The sequence below is a fragment of the Phalacrocorax carbo genome, chromosome 6, assembly GCF_963921805.1.
Source record: "Phalacrocorax carbo chromosome 6, bPhaCar2.1, whole genome shotgun sequence".
NCBI classification, from domain to species: Eukaryota; Metazoa; Chordata; class Aves; order Suliformes; family Phalacrocoracidae; genus Phalacrocorax; species Phalacrocorax carbo.
In genome coordinates this window covers 4,565,796-4,584,760 of record NC_087518.1, presented here as the reverse complement: position 1 = coordinate 4,584,760, position 18,965 = coordinate 4,565,796, and the positions used below count along the sequence as shown (strand labels likewise).

Sequence of the window (18,965 nt, the reverse complement as noted above, 5' to 3'; positions counted from 1 at the left end):
AGATGGTTGGCAAGGAACCATGAGTAAGTGCAAGCTGCTCCCAGCGTGGTGGTACACACTAGAACCGTAACCTGGGGTGAAAAGTTACCTGTGCCAGGTAATCAGGTACCCTCAGTACCTGATCTGGCAGCCATTAAAGTCAAGAGAATTCTCGCCAATTTGTGATTATTATGCTCATTACATCACCCAAAATTATTTATTTCAAAGGTCCAAAACTGCATTCTGGTGGGAAGAGTATCTTCCTTCAATACCCAATTAATTTAATTCCCATTTTCTGCCTTTTCTTCTGCATGTTCTACAGTGACCCCTATACTTTCACTTCTCTCTGTATTCCACTGCTCTTCACTGCCTAGGTCTCTTTAGTCGAGATATTCTATAAAATAATAATAAAAAAATTACATATTTTGCAAAACTAACAAGAGCAAGATTGTATTCTTCAACGTTGAGTGGTTTCTGAGTCCAGAGCTCATGAATCCATTTTGAATCATATTTTCTTCCCTCCACAAGACATATCATATGCAGCTCACTTAATTAAAATTTACTGAGTCATTATCCAAATCTTCTACATACTGAAAACGCAGCACCATTTAAAAATAAATTAAGAATACAAGCAACAGTGCCATCAAAATGAAAATCTTTCAGGCTTTACTAAAGCAACATGGTCAGTACCTCCAGAAAACATAAGCTCTCTTAGGACAAAATACTATGAATACACTGAAGTAATGGAGTGTTTGTGCTTCATTTTTATTATTCAAATAGGAATTTTCTTAAAACATACCGATTCTGTCCATGTTGCTGCATCTTATGTGACATTTTCACTTTTACAGCTGACATTAAGGGCTAGATCTACTCTCATGCTAAGCCAAGTTTGGCCTCTACGCCTGCCAGAAAGCTTTCACAATTTAAGTACAGTCCAAACTAGCATCGTCTAAACATGGTACCTATACCAGTGCTGGCGGAGTGCGCTGGCACATCCTCCGACGAGGACACGCTGCAACATTGGTGTACGCTTACACAAACCCCAAAACATTACACTGTCCCCGTTCTCTACCAACACTGAATAACTCCACTACGCCACAGGCAGACCTAGCAAGAATATAGCAAGACTATACCAAGACTATACCAAGACTATACCAAGAATATGGTTTATCTACTCAAGGGCAAACCTCCCCTAGGTAAAGAGCACGCTGGACCTCTGTGGCCAGCATTACCCCTTTTGGGAACTCATTCCTCCCTTTTTCTGCAAATAAAAAAAGACACTCCCCCACCAGACTTTTCCAGTAGTTAATGGTTGAAAAATGTGCTGCTAATTGGAAACACTTTCCTGAATTGCAAGAATTGTAGAACTGCAAGAAATTCATGAATTGCAATTTTTCACAGCAGACAGTAATGAACTCCAGTACTTTCTGCAAAGAATCGCATTTCTGCTTTTCTCCAAAGGCGAGTGTGCTTCATTTAGATTAATTCAGGATTATTGGCTTGTTATTATGTTCCTCTGCAAGCCATTTACAGTGTGCTGTCAAAAACGTAGTAGGAGACACTTTGGGTCCTATTTTGGAAATACCTGCACTATGCAGACCTAAAAGTCTCAATTTATGTTCACAAACCAAAGCAGGCAGCATCATGTATGATCGATACATTTTCAGAAAGTGAACGTTACTTTCTTCAGCCTGGTACCATCACCACGAGTGAAACTGGTGGGTACTGCTTTCGAAGGGCAATGCAAAGCAACCTCGAAGACGATGCCTATTCAGACAGATAGCTCCCAGAGCAACGCAGAAGTGGTGGCTGGAATGTGCTGCTCTTGGACACGTGCGGAGCCCTGCAAGGTCCAGGTGTGCCTGGGGGCTTTGAACATCATGAATCAAACCTACACAGGTTATCTGAAGGCAGATGACAGGCAGCTCCAATCAGAGACAGGCAGGAATGGGAAGGATACAATTCTTCCTGCCTGCCTTTTTATGGAAATGGTATGGGGACAAAAACTAGGAATTTTCCTAAATATCAAGTGCTATGCATTTATGTAGATGCTTTACAAAAGTGACCATAAAAATAAAAACAAATGTGAGTAATCAAAAAGCAACAAGTTTCACATGAGTTTGAGATCACTGTGGCCCTGTGTTACAGACTTATTTATCAATGTGATACTATGTCATTACAAGACGACAGGATGTTTCACATACAAAGAAAAACCCACTAGTGTTATTCTGAATGAGATGTTGCTTGCTTGCTCGCAGGCATGTAGCCAGCGAGTGAGTCTGTGCTACCGTGTCAAGCTCTGTAATGACAGATGCCTAATCTTCTGCCAAATTGCCACATTTGACAACACTTAACACTTGGAACACGTGAAAACTACTGTGGTCCCTGCAAAGAAAGAGGGAGAGCTGCACAGATCAAGATAACAGCAAGTATCCAAACCTTTTGTGTCTAAGGAGAGAGCTCTGGCCTCAAAATGGAGCACATAAAGGTCTCAATCAAAGCCTCTAGAAGTTTTGACTTATCTGGTAGCGTCTTCTGTGTTCAGAAATTTCAAAACAAAACCATGACGTGGTGTTTTACAGGAATAGGACTAGAAGAATTCCACCTGGATCAGAAATAGCTTCCTGATGATAGCCTAAGCTTCGTAAAACCTAACACGAAGACCTAGAGGAGCAAGGGCACATTCATGAAATCACCACACACTGCCCTAGCAATCCTCCTTCAAAAACAAAACATTCAGTTCCCTCAGTCTCATGTCCGGGCTTTTGGACACTTCAGTGATACCGTCCCTGAATTATCCTGCAAAGTACAGGGTGACACCGCTGCGTCGCAAGGGGAACACTCGCAGTCATCCTGTCCTCACTGCTCCCAGGCAAACCCTAGGACTTTCTGTGGCTGTTGCTGTGACTACAGCCTGTATCTAACTCAGATACTCCAGCAACTAGCTGCCAAAAGGGTGACCTCAGGGCAGGCTAAACTCCCAAATTGTTATTCTGCTCCTCAGAGTTTTTAGAGCCTGTAATGAGTGCTGAAGTGCTGCAGCTGGAACGGCCTAAGCACCAAACCGCCTAGTTTCAAGCTAAATCAGATATGTAACTATCTTAATTACACCTTTCATCCAAGGGTTTTTTCTTTCCTGTCCCAGTTCACTGCCTGAAACTCCCAATCGATGCAAATATTGAAACGTAAAACAGAAAGCTTGAAAAGACAGTAATCCCCAACGCTGGAGAGATGCAAAGCAAATGGCTGCTCCTGAGTGCAGAGCCGTATAGGTTGATTATTCAATTTAATCGGTGGACTTGTGCAATTTTAGTTTATGACTAATTCAATAATGTTTTAATGGTTATTGCTGGAAAAAATGTTTTCATGTTGTTGGAAGTCAACAGCTGAGGACACAGGTGAACCACAAACTGTCCACTGAGAATTACGAACACCAAAACTCATTCGCTGTCATGTAACTGCTGAAGAAACGGTAAGCTACGCCATCACTGGTAGATAAAGTTCATGGTTGCTTGAAAAGAACTTGAAAGTGTATCTTCATTTTCTTTTCCTGTTTTCATCTGAACAACATGCGCATGAAATTAAGCTATGAACAAGTACATTCATAATGAGTACACCTCTCATTTTCTTTCACACACCTCTCAGTCCTTCCTGCAGCCACACAGTCTTAATCTCTTCAATGGCTGTACTGATAGAGATCCATTAGTCACACTTCTAAATATTTTCATCACCCATCCACCATCTACCTCCACTATGTATCTCTGAGAGAAGATGACCAGCACTTAACACAATATCCAAGGGAATACATTTTTGTCACAGAGTAACAAAATTTTAAACATTGCTTTCTATTCTGTCCCATGCCCTATTATTTAACTGATAATGCATACTGCACAGATGTGTGCACCCACCTGTGCACGGTGATGCCTGTATCGCTCTCCTAAGTGTTCCCAGTTAATTTACAACACTCGGACACAAGTGGTTTTACTGTTTTACTTTTTCTTTCCAAAGTGTATTACAGATTTGCCAACACTGATTTTCAGCTGCCACTATTCAGCTCAAGTGGTTGGGTTTATGAGGTCCATCTTGCAATCACCTGGAAAACCCTACATAATTCTTTGTGTGTGTGTGTGTGTGTGTCCCCTACAATTTTGAGTCATCTTTGTAATAACTTCTCCCACATAAACAAACACAGTACTAGAATGGTAAAAATCAAAATATTAGACCGGTAAGAGTGCTCTTCTGGACCTATTGATTATCAACTTTTGCCAACAGGATTTTCTTTTTTTTTTAAATCTCCTTTTTCCTCTCAGCCACATTATCACCGTGGCTGTAATACACCTTGTCTGCCTCCTTGCCAGCATCTTCAGAGTATTTTGTCGAAGGCTTTAAGTACTGTTTTATAAACTTTGCACTTCCAGTCTTCTCTCAGTACCTGGATCTCTCTAAATCAAGCCAAACTCTACATTAAACTGAAAACAAAATCTGGCCCTTGACCCTAAAGAAAGCGATATGTGTGTACTCTCAGTGCTCAGGTACAACAATTAAAAACCAACCAAACCAATGCCCCCAGCTAGACAGACTTCAGAGAGACTTTACAACTATTTGGATCGACAGATGACACTATTGCATAAAGAGACATAAACGAGCTTTTTGTAAGATCAAAACAAATAAAGCAATAGAACTTGATACCTTTCATTTTCTTGTAGCTGCTCACCTCCCTTCTTCCAGGAGCATTTGGCCTTAGGGGAAGCTTTGGGTTTGCACTCAAAAGTAACTGTGCTGCCTATTTGAACCTGGATCAATTTCTTCATTGGATTCTTGGAAAAATCTGGAGCCGAAGCTAAAACAGAAGGGATAGTAACAGTGGAATAAAACACCTTTAATTATACTAATGATACTATTATTTAGCACTTACATGACACTTCTCAGCTTCCAAACAATTAAAAACATGAATTAGTTAATTCAACTGGATGTTCTATTGGAAAATGATGCATTTCTCCTCCTTATACTGGTACAAAAGTAAAGGTCTCTGTTGTGCAGAGTAGGTCACCTAACAAATCATGCACAGAAGATCACACTGACTTCATCTGAGCTCAAGCTCACTGAACCCAATGAGTTATGCACACGCCTAACTTTACGCTTTGCTGAATGTGAGCGTACATGACTTGTCTAAGTCCAGGGAGGGCAGTCGACACCAGCAGTCTCATTAAAACTCAAGGAGCTGGTTGGCTTCGAGTTTCCTGTGAGAATGTGTGTCAGATCAGATATGTTAGATGACACAAAATTACAGCACAGCTCATTCTGAATGGGCATAGTTTGCATTAACTAACAGCTATGAAATGGCACGTAGCTTCTACCTATACTAATAACGTACTTCAAAAGGGAATTCAGTATTTTATGAAACTGAGGCTGAGGGAGCAGCCTGCTGACTGACTGCAATCTTAACAACAGGAAGGAAATAACTCATGTCTCCAAAATACGCTGCTCTTACAGGGTTAGATTTGAAATCAGTCTATGTTGGAGGTAGAAACCGCACCAGCATACAAGTGCGTAAGGTAGTCACAGGTTCAGTGTTTCCCTCAAACAAATGGTTGTCACTACTTTAGACTCAAGCGCACACCGTTTGAATGACTGAATGGCAATCCCTTGTCCGCTCGATCAAGACAGGCTGCACACAAGAGCAGCCTCTTGCTCTCAAATGACACGGCTCCCCTGGGAGCACTGGAGCTGCCGTGCAGAAGGTTGGTGCAGCTGACTGATGTGCCGAGCCAGAGCTGCCTCCAGACCACGTGAGCGGTTTTAATCTTCAGGCCTGTGTCCAAGCCCCCATCTCTGCTCTTCCCCTAATTAATAATTTAGCTGTGTTCTGTTTTAAAGCAATGAATGATTGGACTGCAAATCCTCTGGAAGCAGATGAGTCAACTCCTCGGCACTGTAGATAAAGATATTAGGTCGACAAAAATGTTTATTTTCATGATAGCATCTAAGTGAGTTAAATTTGAGATCATGATGAGGTGAAATATGAGGCAGGTGGAGGGTGTGTGGAGAAGGAGAGTGAGGTTTGTGTTTTAGTGAAAAAGGAAGAATCTTACCTACAACCCTGAGCTCTGCACTCGAATAGATGATACCATGTTTATTTTCAGCTATGCATTGGTATCTGCCAGAATCTGTCAGATTTAGGTTTGATATTGTAAGTGCACCATTCTCAATTTGGATCCTTCCCTGAATATTAAGAAAAATATCTTTATTGATGATATATTTCCTGTGAAAAATTTAAAATAAGTAAGAAATATAAATAGGACAGCATAAATACAATAAATGGGGTAAATGTAACAGCATAATCATGAGAACAGTTCTAAAATAAGTGACGTGACCACATCATGGTATGGCAACCGTGATCGAATACCGAGACTTGGCAACACAGTGTATGAAATCAATTCTTCAAACTTGCTCAGTTTCACAGAGGCTTTGCAATCTCAATTACCCTCGTATTTCCCCAGAAATATGGACAAAATCATACTAGGCTGCTCACGACACACCAGAGTATCCAAACTCTACAGATGGCACTGGCATTTCGTACTATTTAGAGATTTCACACATGCCATTTGCTAATGAGCTCTCTGTAATTCTATGCAGAAAATATTCCAACAGCCATTATATGGAAGACAGATATTTAAGTGCCTTAGAGCTAACAAAACTACTGAAGTACAGAGATCTCACCTTGCTTATTCTTGGAAAGCTATATGAATTATGATAAGAAGTGACTAATTTGAGGACAGGGTGGCAGGAACTGGGGAGAAAAGGAACCAGTGACAAAGGCAAAACCAAAGGAGCTTCTCCTTTGGGGAAAACCGGAGGAATAATAACGGACCAAAAAACAAACTATTTGCTCAAAAATATTTTCTGAGCTTTTTTGTTTGGATCTGGAAATGGCTTACCAGGCCGAACACAATGGTAGTCGCTCACTCTCTGCCTTTTCTTAAGGGCAGGTACTTACAGTTGGCCCCACTGCAGGGTGACTCCAGCTATCTATGGGCAGCCAGGAGAGCTCAGCTCAGCTCCTTCCTTGACAGGTCCCCTCCCAGTTTAGAGGGTGCTCACCCAGTTAGACAAAGGACAAAACAACCCCAAAGAGGAACAAGCCTGAGTCGCCACGTCTTGATCCTCTCTCCAGCATCCCAAGCTGCTCTTTTTACTCTTCCTTACAAAAGATTCGTTTATGGGGAAGGGGAGCTAAGCAGAACAACCCCAGCAGATTTTTGTGGAGGAGACCCAGCATGAAGGAGGATTATTGCAATAAGGAGCTGAAAACAAGTGATCGCTATACACAGAGAACAACTCTTCTGACGTCTCCTCAGCACTGGCTTTCAAAGAGCTAGTCCTATAGTTCATGGTTCTTAAATATTTCCAGAGCAAGTCACAGTTATGCCCTGACACCATGCCGAAAGGCTAGACACCAATACTTAAAAGTGGAGAAATGGGAACAGTGAATGAGAGAAGATATTTTTATACTTACCAAGGTAAAAAAGCACGTTACCTCAGTGACTTTGTGCGATACGGTAACAATGCTCTTAAATCACCGAGATGAGATTTTGTACTCCCTCATTTAACCTGTCCACAAAACACTAACATTCCTTTTAGTGAGCATGTAACTATAACGCTCTGAATGGACACTGAAATGTTTTTCAGTGCTTAGATCATTTTTCATAGCCATCCACTGAATTCACTTGAGCAGTTGCTCTTTCTTCTTCAACTGTGCGTGCCAACGTTGAGTACAACGCATTGGCCAAGGCCCAAATGCCTTCCTGTGATGGGCTGGTGCCCACGGTTTATATTCCTGGTAACTTGACCTGGGCAGTTTTCTCAATGAAACAGTGAGATTTAAAATCACGATGGATAGCAGGTGCTCTTCTGCCTTTCTGATCTGGGAGATCAAGTATCTCATCACCTAGTACAACCTCTTTTCCCTGTCACCGAATGCATTACTTTCAATTAATTTACATTAACAATTGTATTAAAGCAAATACCTATGTTACATTGCTGTTTATATTTCACTCTTTGCATCAAATAATGGTAACCCTATGAATTTCTAGGACTTTTGTCTATTTTCGTCAAGAAGTTTGAATATATTTTCTTATTACTTTTAATGAAATGCCAATAGCTAGTATAACAAAATCATTTAAGTCCTCTATCCCTCATTTATGGTCCTTAACGTTTAACTTTAATTCAACTTCTTTCTCCAGTCTTTCCTTAAATACTGATTTCTACAGTCCTATCATTGCTTTTAAACCTGCTTTTAGCTGGGATACTTTTGTACAACATAATTTGCCTTCATGTTTCTGGTATTGCAGCTTTTGAAGTTTCCGTCTGGATGCTTTTGGCAAACATACAAAAACCAGTATCAAACACTTCTTTTCACTAATGGACCTTTACAAATTCTCATACATATATAAAATATTGTTAATTTTACATAGCATCATGTTTCCAAAACAGAAGGTTACCTCTATTAACAGTTGGTCTCCATTCTTCAGCCACCGATAGGATGGTTTGGGCTTCCCACTCGCTCTGCAATCCCAGTATAAGGTGTCCTCTACAGCAACTTCAGTATCTTTTATCATCTGGATCCAGTGAGGTTTTGCTGCAGATGAAATACAGGTCAACAACAAAGACCCTAACAAGTTATTGTTCCATATGAGAATCAAGAGGTTAATTTGCATGGCACATATCAGTTTTCTGCGTAGACTGGTTTGTACTGACAGAGGTTCTCACTGGTTCTGCTTCAAGTCACCTAACGAAACAAATTACTCGCTGTCCCTTTTATGCTTTTATTTCAAGCAGTAAACCAAAAGAAAATGGAGATTACAGATCACTAAAGCTGAACTAGTGAAACCACTATTAAAATCACTAATGATTAAACCACACAACTTTGAAATTGAGGTAAAGGTAAGATAAAGAAATTAATGGTGATACTGGAATTAAATAATTGATGTAGCTAAATCATCAAATTAATACTGATGAGAATCCTTTAAGTCCTAAAAAAAAATAATGGTTTGTCAGCCTTAGTTCTAAACACCATTTAAATTGTTTTCTAATGCTAGCCAGTACCTAACAGATAAATACATGGATATATGAGACTGTTTTTGAAAACATTAGTCTTAGCACAGTATTTGAGTGATACAAACCAGAATATGGTCTTGCGAAAGCCCACAAAAATCACCGATTTTTAAAGAATATTTTGATGTATTATCTGCTCAAGGGCAGGAGGGCTCTGCAGAGGGACCTGGACAGGCTGGATCGATGGGCCAAGGCCAACTGTATGAGGTTTAACAAGGCCAAGTGCCGGGTCCTGCCCTTGGGTCACACCAACCCCAGGCAACGCCCCAGGCCTGGGGCAGAGGGGCTGGGAAGTGCCCGGCGGAGAAGGCCCTGGGGGTGCTGGCTGACAGCCGGCTGGGCATGAGCCAGCAGTGCCCGGGTGGCCAAGAAGGCCACCAGCCCCTGGGCTTGTGTCAGCACTGGTGTGGCCAGCAGGAGCCGGGCAGGGATGGGGCCCCTGTGCTCGGCCCTGGGGAGGCCCCACCTCGAGTGCTGGGCTCAGGTTTGGGCCCCTCGGGACAAGGAGGGCCTTGAGGGGCTGGAGCGTGTCCAGAGAAGGGCAGCGGGGCTGGGGCAGGGTCTGGAGCCCAAGTGTGCTGGGGGGTGGCTGAGGGGGCTGGGGGGGTTTAGCCTGGAGAAGAGGGGGCTGAGGGGAGCCCTTCTCGCTCTCTGCAGCTGCCTGAGAGGGGCTGGAGTGAGGGGGGGTTGGTCTCTGCTCCCAAGTCACCAGTGACAGGACGAGAGGAAACGGCCTTAAGTTGCACCAGGGGAGGTTTAGACTGGATATTAGGAAAAATGTCTTTACTGAAAGAGTGGTCAGGCATTGGCACAGGCTGCCCAGAGAGGTGGGGGAGTCGCTGCCCCTGGGGGTATTTAAAAGATGTGTAGAAGCAGCGCTTCAGGTCATAGTTTAGGAGACATGGTATTGTTGGGTTGATGACTGGACTTGATGGTCCCAGAGGTCTTTTCCAACCTTAATGATTCTATGATTCTATAATACCATACATCCTTCAGATTTACTTAAAATACAATTAAATATGTAGAGATAGAGTTTAAAACATCTGCTACAGCTTTCATAGGGTAAAAAAAAACCCTAAAACCCAAACCTCACTTGGCAAATAAACATCACTGCATGAAAAACAACAGTTTATTCCTTTAGTGCTATTTAACACAACAGAACAACACTGCTTTATAGCTAATTTATGTGAATTTTCTTTGAGTTTACTAGAAAGTTTATAATCTCAATATATGCTATTTCTCCAATAAAAGATAAAGTCTGGACATTGCATGTGGAGAAAACATAAAGAGTAGGATGAAATTTGGTGGCAAATATATAGCTAAGGGCAGAAGAATTTTCCAGAGTCAATTCGATTACCTTAAAGATTTCCCAAAATTGGTAATGTAGAAAAATCTCATAATACTCTCATATCGAAACAACTAGAAAAAGAAATAAGCCCCTGGTGATACAGGAAAATATTATTATTTAATAGATGAGTTTTGGGAGCAGAGAAGGTCAGATTAATGCCAGTTGAACTTCCTACAACAATGGAGTTACACCAGCAATTAATTCAGACCAGGGAAATTAATGACTTGCCTATGGCCACAAGGGGAGTCTGTGGCACAGCTGAGAGCTGAACCTGTTCCATTGCCATAGGCACAAGACCAGCAGACCAACATTTGGATGAGGGTTGGTATTCATTTCATTAAAAAAGATTCGTCCTTTTCTAGCATACAGATTTCCTCTCCATCATATATTCTGCAATACAGCGATAAGATCTCAACATGATCATGTAAGTACCATACTTTCATGATAACAAGGATTAATACTATTTATGACTTATGTATACAACTTCTCACAGAAGAACTTACTAAAATGTATTCATTGAGATATTAACTTCAGAGGTTTTGGAATTGAACCAGTACATGCTGACAGTGAAAGCTTCTGTTATTTCTTTTGTTTTGCATGTCCTTTATGCCCCATGAGGATTAATGCCTTGCACTGGTTTGGGCTGATATATTTTTTTACACTCTCTTTATCAAGATCAGCTCGAAAAGGCAGGATAACCTCATCTTTGTGTCAGACAAATGTACTATCTTACTGATATTAATTTTGGTTAAACCTTTAGTGTTACAACATTAAAGTTCAAGAAAGAGCCATTGCTTTGGTGTATTTGCCGACATGTGTCAAGGGGATGAAAGCTCAGGACTGCATGTCGGCATGCTTCCTGCACTTTGCATACCTAAATATTTATGCAACTAGCAACAGTGCTTGAATTATTGATGGATCCATACATGTGCAATACCTGCTGCATATCTGCACTTGAAAGTAGGTTAAATATAATCTATTTTCAAGTTTGAGATCTTCAATTCAATTCCATTAATAAGAAAAACATTATCTATACCGTAAATCTTCATTTTAGAACTCCATGTCAGACAGTCTCCATCGGAGGGTTTCCCAAGTCTCCACAGTAGATATGATAAACTGGGTCATTTTGGAAAGCGTGGGAGCAAGACAACCACTCAAAACAGCAATAAGCAGAGCAGAGCTTCCTAAGCCACAATGTGCGAAATTTATGGTGCTTTTTCATTCACAAGAGAGTGTTGATGTAGACTTCAGTGATTTTCTTGAGGAAGGCTCTTTTTCTCTTCAAATTACTGATGAAGGAATTCAGCAGAAAGAAAAATACCCTTTTCAATCTGCCACATCTCAAAGTCTTTAAAAAAGGCTGTAAAAGTATTAGAAACTTTGAAAAAGAGCAATTCAACTAACCAGTTCAAAATTGAAAAGGCAGCTAAACGGGGGCAATTCCAGCTAGGAATATTCCACTGATTACTCTGAATTTTGGCCAAGGTAAAGACGTCCACATTGCAGCAGCTGGGAAAAGTGCACACAGAAGGTCACGTATCAGCAGATCTACACACCCTCTCAAAAGATAAGCATGACTCTCCAAGCCCAGCATTGCCCTTCTTATTGAGCTCTGCCCGACTGTGCCTAAATGATTCTGAATATACAGCTGTCGTGGTTTAACCCCAGGTGTCAACTAAGTCCCACACAGCCGCTCGCTACTTGCTCCCCCCTGTGGGATGGGGGAGAGAATTGGAAGAGTAAAAGTGAGAAAACTCACGGTTTGAGATAAAGACGGTTTAGCAGGTAAAGCAAAAACCGTGCACACAAGCGAAGCAGAACAAGGAATTCATTCGCTGCTTCCCACGGGCAGGCGGGTGCTCAGCCATCCCCAGGACAGCAGGGCTCCATCACGCCTAACGATGATTTGGGAAGACAAACGCCATCACTCCGACCATCCTGCCTTCCTTCTTCCCCCAGCTCTATGTGCTGAGCATGTCACCATACGGTGTGGGACATCCCTGGGGTCACTGTCGCAGCCATGTCCCCTCCCAGCCCCTGGTGCCCCCCCAGCCCCTCGCGGGTGGGGTGGGGTGAGAGGCAGAAAATGCCGTGACTCCGTGTAAGCCCTGCTCAGCAGGAACTGAAACGCCCCTGGGTTATCAACACTGTTTTCAACACAAATCCCAAACAGCCCCATACTAGCTACTGAGAGGGAAATTAACTCTATCCCAGCCAAAACCAGCACAACAGCTTTATTCTTCTTGAGGTGTAGTCACTGTTAGGCAAATGTTACCTGCTTAGAACATCTGGTTCCACCACCACTGCCACATCTGTGCTCCTGAAGGACAACTAATCACTTGGTAACAAAGCCTTGTTCTGTCATGGAGCTACTGCATTGGCTTGGTGTAGAGCTTAGATCTTCCAGAGGAGACACCACTCCTTCCTCCTTAAGCAAGGAATAGGCAAGCAGACAATATATTTTCACTGAGATGAAAAAAAGACCATGTCCTGTAAGTTGAGAGGCTGGAAGTTAATTGCAACGGAGTTTGTAGTGCAGGGTTGGAGACTATGACAGGAATCCGTTTTGTGTGGTAATATTAAGAATTCTTAGGAACTTGCTGCACAATCTTCATGAAAGATTCATATAAAGTTCCTTTAGGACAGAATACTTGTAGGTAGCTGATTTTCTCAAGAAGGTTAGCCATCAGCCTCATGGTCAGTCACTTGGAAAAGCACCAGACTCTATTTTGCTTCAGTTGTTTTTTTTCAGGGTTTTTTTCGGTTGTTTTTGCCTAAAATATTCCTTACAATACTCATGGTCCCACAGGCAAGAAGTGATACAAGTGTGTAACTTCATAAAATTTATCTCAGTGAGAAGACTCGGTCATCCTTTTTTTTTTGGTGGCTACAATCCCCTTTTTCTTCCAGCTAATTAGTCCAGGCGGGTGTTCCTGAAGAAAACAACTGTTGCTACACTGCACTCTAGGGCATCCCTTAGGCCATAAGGAAAGCAAGAACCACTTTTTTATATTTTTAAGAAACCCTTTGCAATGACTGATCTGGGGTTTGATGCGAATGAAGACCAACTGCAATGAGTGACTGCCATGAATCTCTTGGAAGCAATGGCTGAAGAAGTTGACCCTTTTCAGAAGCTGTGCTGAGATCTCATTTGTAAATAATTTGTATAGTACCATGCATGATGCATGTCCACAGGAATTTTTACATCTGATTTTCTTCAGAGTAGGAGACTCCAATAAAAATCTAAATCTGTAAGCCATAGGAATATTACAAAGGAAAGGCAGAGCTTCAAGCCCAGGACTTTTGTCTAGATACTGTGCTCCCCCAGAGAGTACTGAGGCCTGCCAGGCTTCTGCTTGGAGGCAGAAGACTATGGGCAGCTCTTCCATAACAGTCCCTAACTGGGGCTCGCACATAAGTAAAAGTCTGAAAGCTGGGCTGGAAACCTCCTTTGAAAATACCTTTGGATAGTTCAGCTGTTGGGCAATAAATCTGAGTCAAAAGGAACTTCCCACAGTTCAAGAGAAAGCAGCTATGAAGCATACTGGGGAAAAAACCAACCAGAAAATGTAACCTTTGTTTTTCTAGGTAGTATATCTGAAAGTCAGGCTATGACACTCCTACTGATGCCTACAGCAGTGATGAACGTTATTTTATCACAAAACTCCAAGTGACTTTAAGTGTGAATAACTTACTTCTGATAAAACAGCAGGGCCTAGAGAAGCATCTAACTCATCCCTGACGATGTCCATTATTCGACTTCCATTCAAAAAAATGCTCTCAAGCAACAGGTAATTGGTACATCATTGGGGAGAGTTTTAGTATGTACAAAAGATGAACAATTTGTCTCTGTAGCAAGGCAATTAAATTATCAGACAGCATCGACAACTAAGTCAGCAGCTCCTTGATATTATTTAGTCATTTATAGTTTTTTAGTCAATGTTTTGAAGACATCTCCATGAACAAGGCAGAGCCAGGCTATCAGACAGTGAGGCTCTTCCGCATACATGAATAATGTAGTTTCAGTATAATTTTGGTGGTACATCATCACCAAAGTAATTAACAAAACATACAAGTATTTTTTGATATACTAATATGTAGAATCGTAGAATCTATGTGTTACTGGGAGGTTCACCTTTGCTATCACAGACAACCACTGCAGAACAAAAGGAGAACAGCAGCATATTTTTTTCTCCCTGTTAAACCTTGGTACAGTCAAGCATGAGTTCCAGTAAATCAGCATGTGCTAATTAAGAATATATTTTCTTCAATTATACTTTAAATTAACTGCTTTATGTATCTCTACCATGTTACATGTTTAATTGCATCTTAAAATACAAAAGTATAATTATTTCATCTCTTCTTATTTTTCCATGCCTTGAAATGTCTGCATGGATTCTTTCTTCTTCTGTTATCTCTTTATGGAAAGGGCTAATAGCAATGACAAACGAATATACTAATAAAGTGAAAGCAAATAATATATTCAGGTTTTACATTAAATCAAAGTTAGATAATCTTGTTCTATTTTTAGCATTTCTGAACTCCCCTGAGGAGAAAACGCATTAAACAAACGTTGGAACTGTACAGAGGACAAAAACCTAAACATCTGATGTTGAGCTTTTCTTCATAAAATCCTTCATGAAGATCAATAGTCTGTTAGTAATGTTATGAAAGAACCCGAAATATCTGTTTTACAGTATCTATTTTAATTATCTATTTCAGCTTATATTTAAAACCCACAATGAAACCAGAAAAAGCAGACTCATTTTATTTTTCATAAAGAGAGTTAGAGATGTGCACAGAATTTCTAAACCAAATTTATAAGCGTTCTTGAGAAAACGACTATGGATTCAATTAAAGCTGAGCCTGTGTTCAAGTGCTTTGTGGTTTCAAGACTATAATTCATCACTGGAAGAAGAGGTGGGATACCACACAAAACATAACTGATTTTTTTTTTCTTCTTAACAAAACCATTTAGGCACTAAAAAACCCAATTTTCAGAATTCAAACTTCACAGTTTCAGCTTATAAAACAAATCAGGAAAATAAGAGTGTTTCACTTCATAGCAGAGCAATGAAATATTTCAAGCTTTGATTTAGGACTAGCTTTACGTTTCATTCAAACAGAATATTTGAAATCTGCAAAGAAAGGAAAACCTTCTATTTTTCAGTGAAATGGAAAATTTTGCCTATTTTTTTTTCCCCCAAGAGATTTATTTTTCACGTTATTTCACTAAGACAACTTGGAAAATGTTAACCTGAATTCTTCTTATACTGTTTCTTGGAACAATGCTTTGTTCCTTTGAGAAGAGAAAAATAAATATTTTCACTGTTGATGTAAAAAGGAATTTGCCCATTTGTAACATGCGTATTCTTCTGTATATGATTAGCAGACAGGTCCTACGCTTCTACCAGTAAAATGTTTTAACAGCAGCCAACATCTGCTCACATCACCACATAGATCTGAGTCATCTTTGCCAGCACTGGTAGTTTCTGGCAGATGGATGTTTTGCACTCTATGCCGTCAGTATATTACATTAATTTCCCCAAAATCCTCATCTGCTTTTAGAACAACTTCCTTCAATATTGATCTTTTATTGGAAGACTGAGTGGCATATGGTTAGATTTCTTTACCAGACAGATTTCTGAGCTTTGGTATCAGATGCAGTGGCAAGCCATCAGAAGATATTTTCTTCATTTACAGAACATTATTAATCTACAAACAGAATTAAAATCCTTCAAATTATCAAAAAGCGCTAAAACGATCCTGTCTTGAACACAGACTTGTTGGCATTCTATCTGCAACAACAGCAAGTAACAAAATAAGAAAGATTACTTAAACCTACTAATTCTGCAGAATGGGTTTCATTAAGCAGAACAAATGAAATGAAACAGTTGGAGTGCCATTAATGCCATTACAGGTCTCGTTATTCTTTTTAGGAGAAACATCCATATTTGGGACAAATCTAATATAGGCAGACATTTATACCAGCATATGAACTCTATTTGAGGGTTCAAATCCCTCTCTGGATGTGTAATGGAAATGTTCACACTGATTTACTTGTCACAAAACTGCAACTTCCTTGCTTTTATCGATTAGCGACATCCTCTATTTCAGCTCTGTGTTCTTTAATGAGCAAAACAAAACTTGGGAAGCGGGTCAAATATCTCAGTACTGCCCGGTATCGTAATTACATTACAAGAACTAATGAACAAATCTACTCTGTTTTGTAGGTAGTTTACATTGACGTGTCTTCCAACTGCCCTGATTTAAGACTGGAGTAGGAATACTGAGCCAAACCACAAGCTGTCTGAAACTTTGAAGTAGTGAATAAAAGTCACTTTATAAAATCAAATGCATAGTGCCAAGTTTGGAATGACAGATGACACTGGCAGATGAAGCATCTTAGATCTTTTGCCCTGCGTTATTCACAGAATTTCTCAAGAAGTCAGAATCACAGCTACTATATGGAAAATTCAGGTTGCTCAAGGTCCCCCGTCCAACCTAACCTTGAACATTTCCATTGATGGGGCACTGATTCAGTGTAACTATTAATTTGGAAGTTGGGGAGGGAGAAATCTCTTTTCCTTCCTCCTTATAAAATCTACCATGCCTTAAATTAAAACCTTCATAGACTAAAATCTACATTGCAGCACTCTGTGTTCTAGTGACCAGCAGCTTCCCATACAAAAGTAGTAAACAAAAAGAATATTGGCTCAAAGTTGCACCGTAGCTGTGCTTTATAATTTTACACAACTTTAAAAAAATCTTTGCTCAAATACTCCTTCATAAAGAATAGCATTCCAAAGCAGTCTGAAACACTCTTTAAATTGCCATTTACCCAAAGAAAATTATATTTGCTGAGATCCGGCTTTAACAAAAATTGTCAATTACCACTTTGTTGCAAATCATTCTAGCTTTAAAACACCACCAACGTGCTTTACCAATATTCATTTTGCTGTAGCCTTAAATGCACAAGAGACTCTCTCTGTCTCCAGTTATTAAACGTCCTATCATTTCATTTCCTATGCAGGATTATATTCCCTCATTTATTTACTTGTTTTAAAATAAAATTGGCCACTTTGAAAGCAAAGGATTCACAATATCCATCAGTAATCTTTTCCTAAAGCAAGATAAAATTTGTATTTCCTGGAAATGTGAGGCCTAAATGATCCCCCAAATAAATCCAACTGACTGAAAATCTAAGGTTTCACCAATGGACCAATAAGAAGGGTTTAACAAAAAAAAAAGCCTTTCCATCATAGAAAAATAAGCACAAGCACTTCCTACACTACTTTTAGCGACCATTTTGAGCCTGGGGACGTTTATTACAAGTGTTATGCAAAAACCTGGTGCAGAAGTTCTCATTCGCTGCGAGTAGTTAGGATGCAATGGAGTTTTAAACACAAATGCTTGATGGTATTGCAGAATCTATAAACCCAAAAGCACCCTGGAGTTTTTCATATTTCATGTGGAAAGATGGGTGGGAGAGAAGGAGAAAGAAAGTTTCCTACCATAGTAAGTAAGACGTCCTCTTGCAATGTTTTTTCCCCTTGAGTTTTCAGTAATACATTCATACAGCCCTGCATCCTCCTGCTGGAAATTAGGTATTTCGATCATGCCATTGGATTTCCTCAGCTTGATTTTACTTGGAAAAGGCAGACCATCAGTTCTTCTCCAGTTAATCTGAGGCACAGGGCTAAAAGGAAAATAATGGGATTTTAAACAGTTTTGGTTAAAGGACTTGATTGTCAAAACTAGAAATTTAAACTAATATACAGTAAAACTCAGAAGTGACTAAAAGCTTGTGTTAAAAGTGCTATTCGTACTGTGGAGATGATCAGACGCTACGGCAACGCTACGGCAACGCTACGGCAACTGATTTGCATGTACCATTCATATGCTATAATTTGTGGTACCAAATTCTTCATTAACATCTGTGTGAATGTCCAACGATTGTAACATTTCTTGTAAATCCGCACTGGCCTCCCCTGAAGATGGGTGAGATTTACCAGAGACTTCCACGGAAGGAGAATCAAGGCATGCTTTTTGAAATTCCCATCCTACAACAGCCATTCATTCTATGATTTTAAAACGTTCAACTCACCTCGCTGGGGAAGCAAAGCAATAGCATGTGATTAAGTTATCAATCTGGGGCTTAAAATTACGAATACCTGACAAAGCTGTCTGCAAATAAACCGCAAAGTGGTAAGTAAATACGTTTACAGAAACATAAGTACATTCTCAGATCATTTGTGAAAGAGAAAAGGTATCAATTGTGTGTGAAATATCGTTCAGAAGAGGAATGCATTTTAATCTTTATTTCAGCTATAAAGGAAGAACAATATTATGAGAGCATCAAGTATATTTAACAATAAAATTCAGACAAAATTCTCAGAGTTTTCAACATTTCCTTCTACACAGAGAAAGCAGAGCTACGTCAAAGGATATATGCAAAACTGCACTGGTCTTATTCAAGGTAATTTGAAATGAAATGTAAATTCCTGTGTTTCCAACATATAAA

General features: G+C 40.1%; 1 protein-coding gene across 2 annotated transcripts in view; it reads right to left on the bottom strand.

Annotated features, from left to right (window-relative positions):
* The window catches only part of LOC104043648 (contactin-3), a 114,629-nt gene that overhangs the window by 21,895 nt on the left and 73,769 nt on the right, over nt 1-18,965 (bottom strand). For both annotated transcript variants that reach the window (XM_064453449.1, XM_064453450.1), the window contains exons 6-9: nt 17,956-18,140; nt 8,481-8,617; nt 6,072-6,201; nt 4,669-4,819 (exon numbers count right to left, since the gene is read on the bottom strand). In XM_064453449.1, the coding sequence (XP_064309519.1) occupies nt 4,669-4,819; nt 6,072-6,201; nt 8,481-8,617; nt 17,956-18,140 (603 nt within the window). The remainder of the gene's footprint in view (nt 1-4,668; nt 4,820-6,071; nt 6,202-8,480; nt 8,618-17,955; nt 18,141-18,965) is intronic.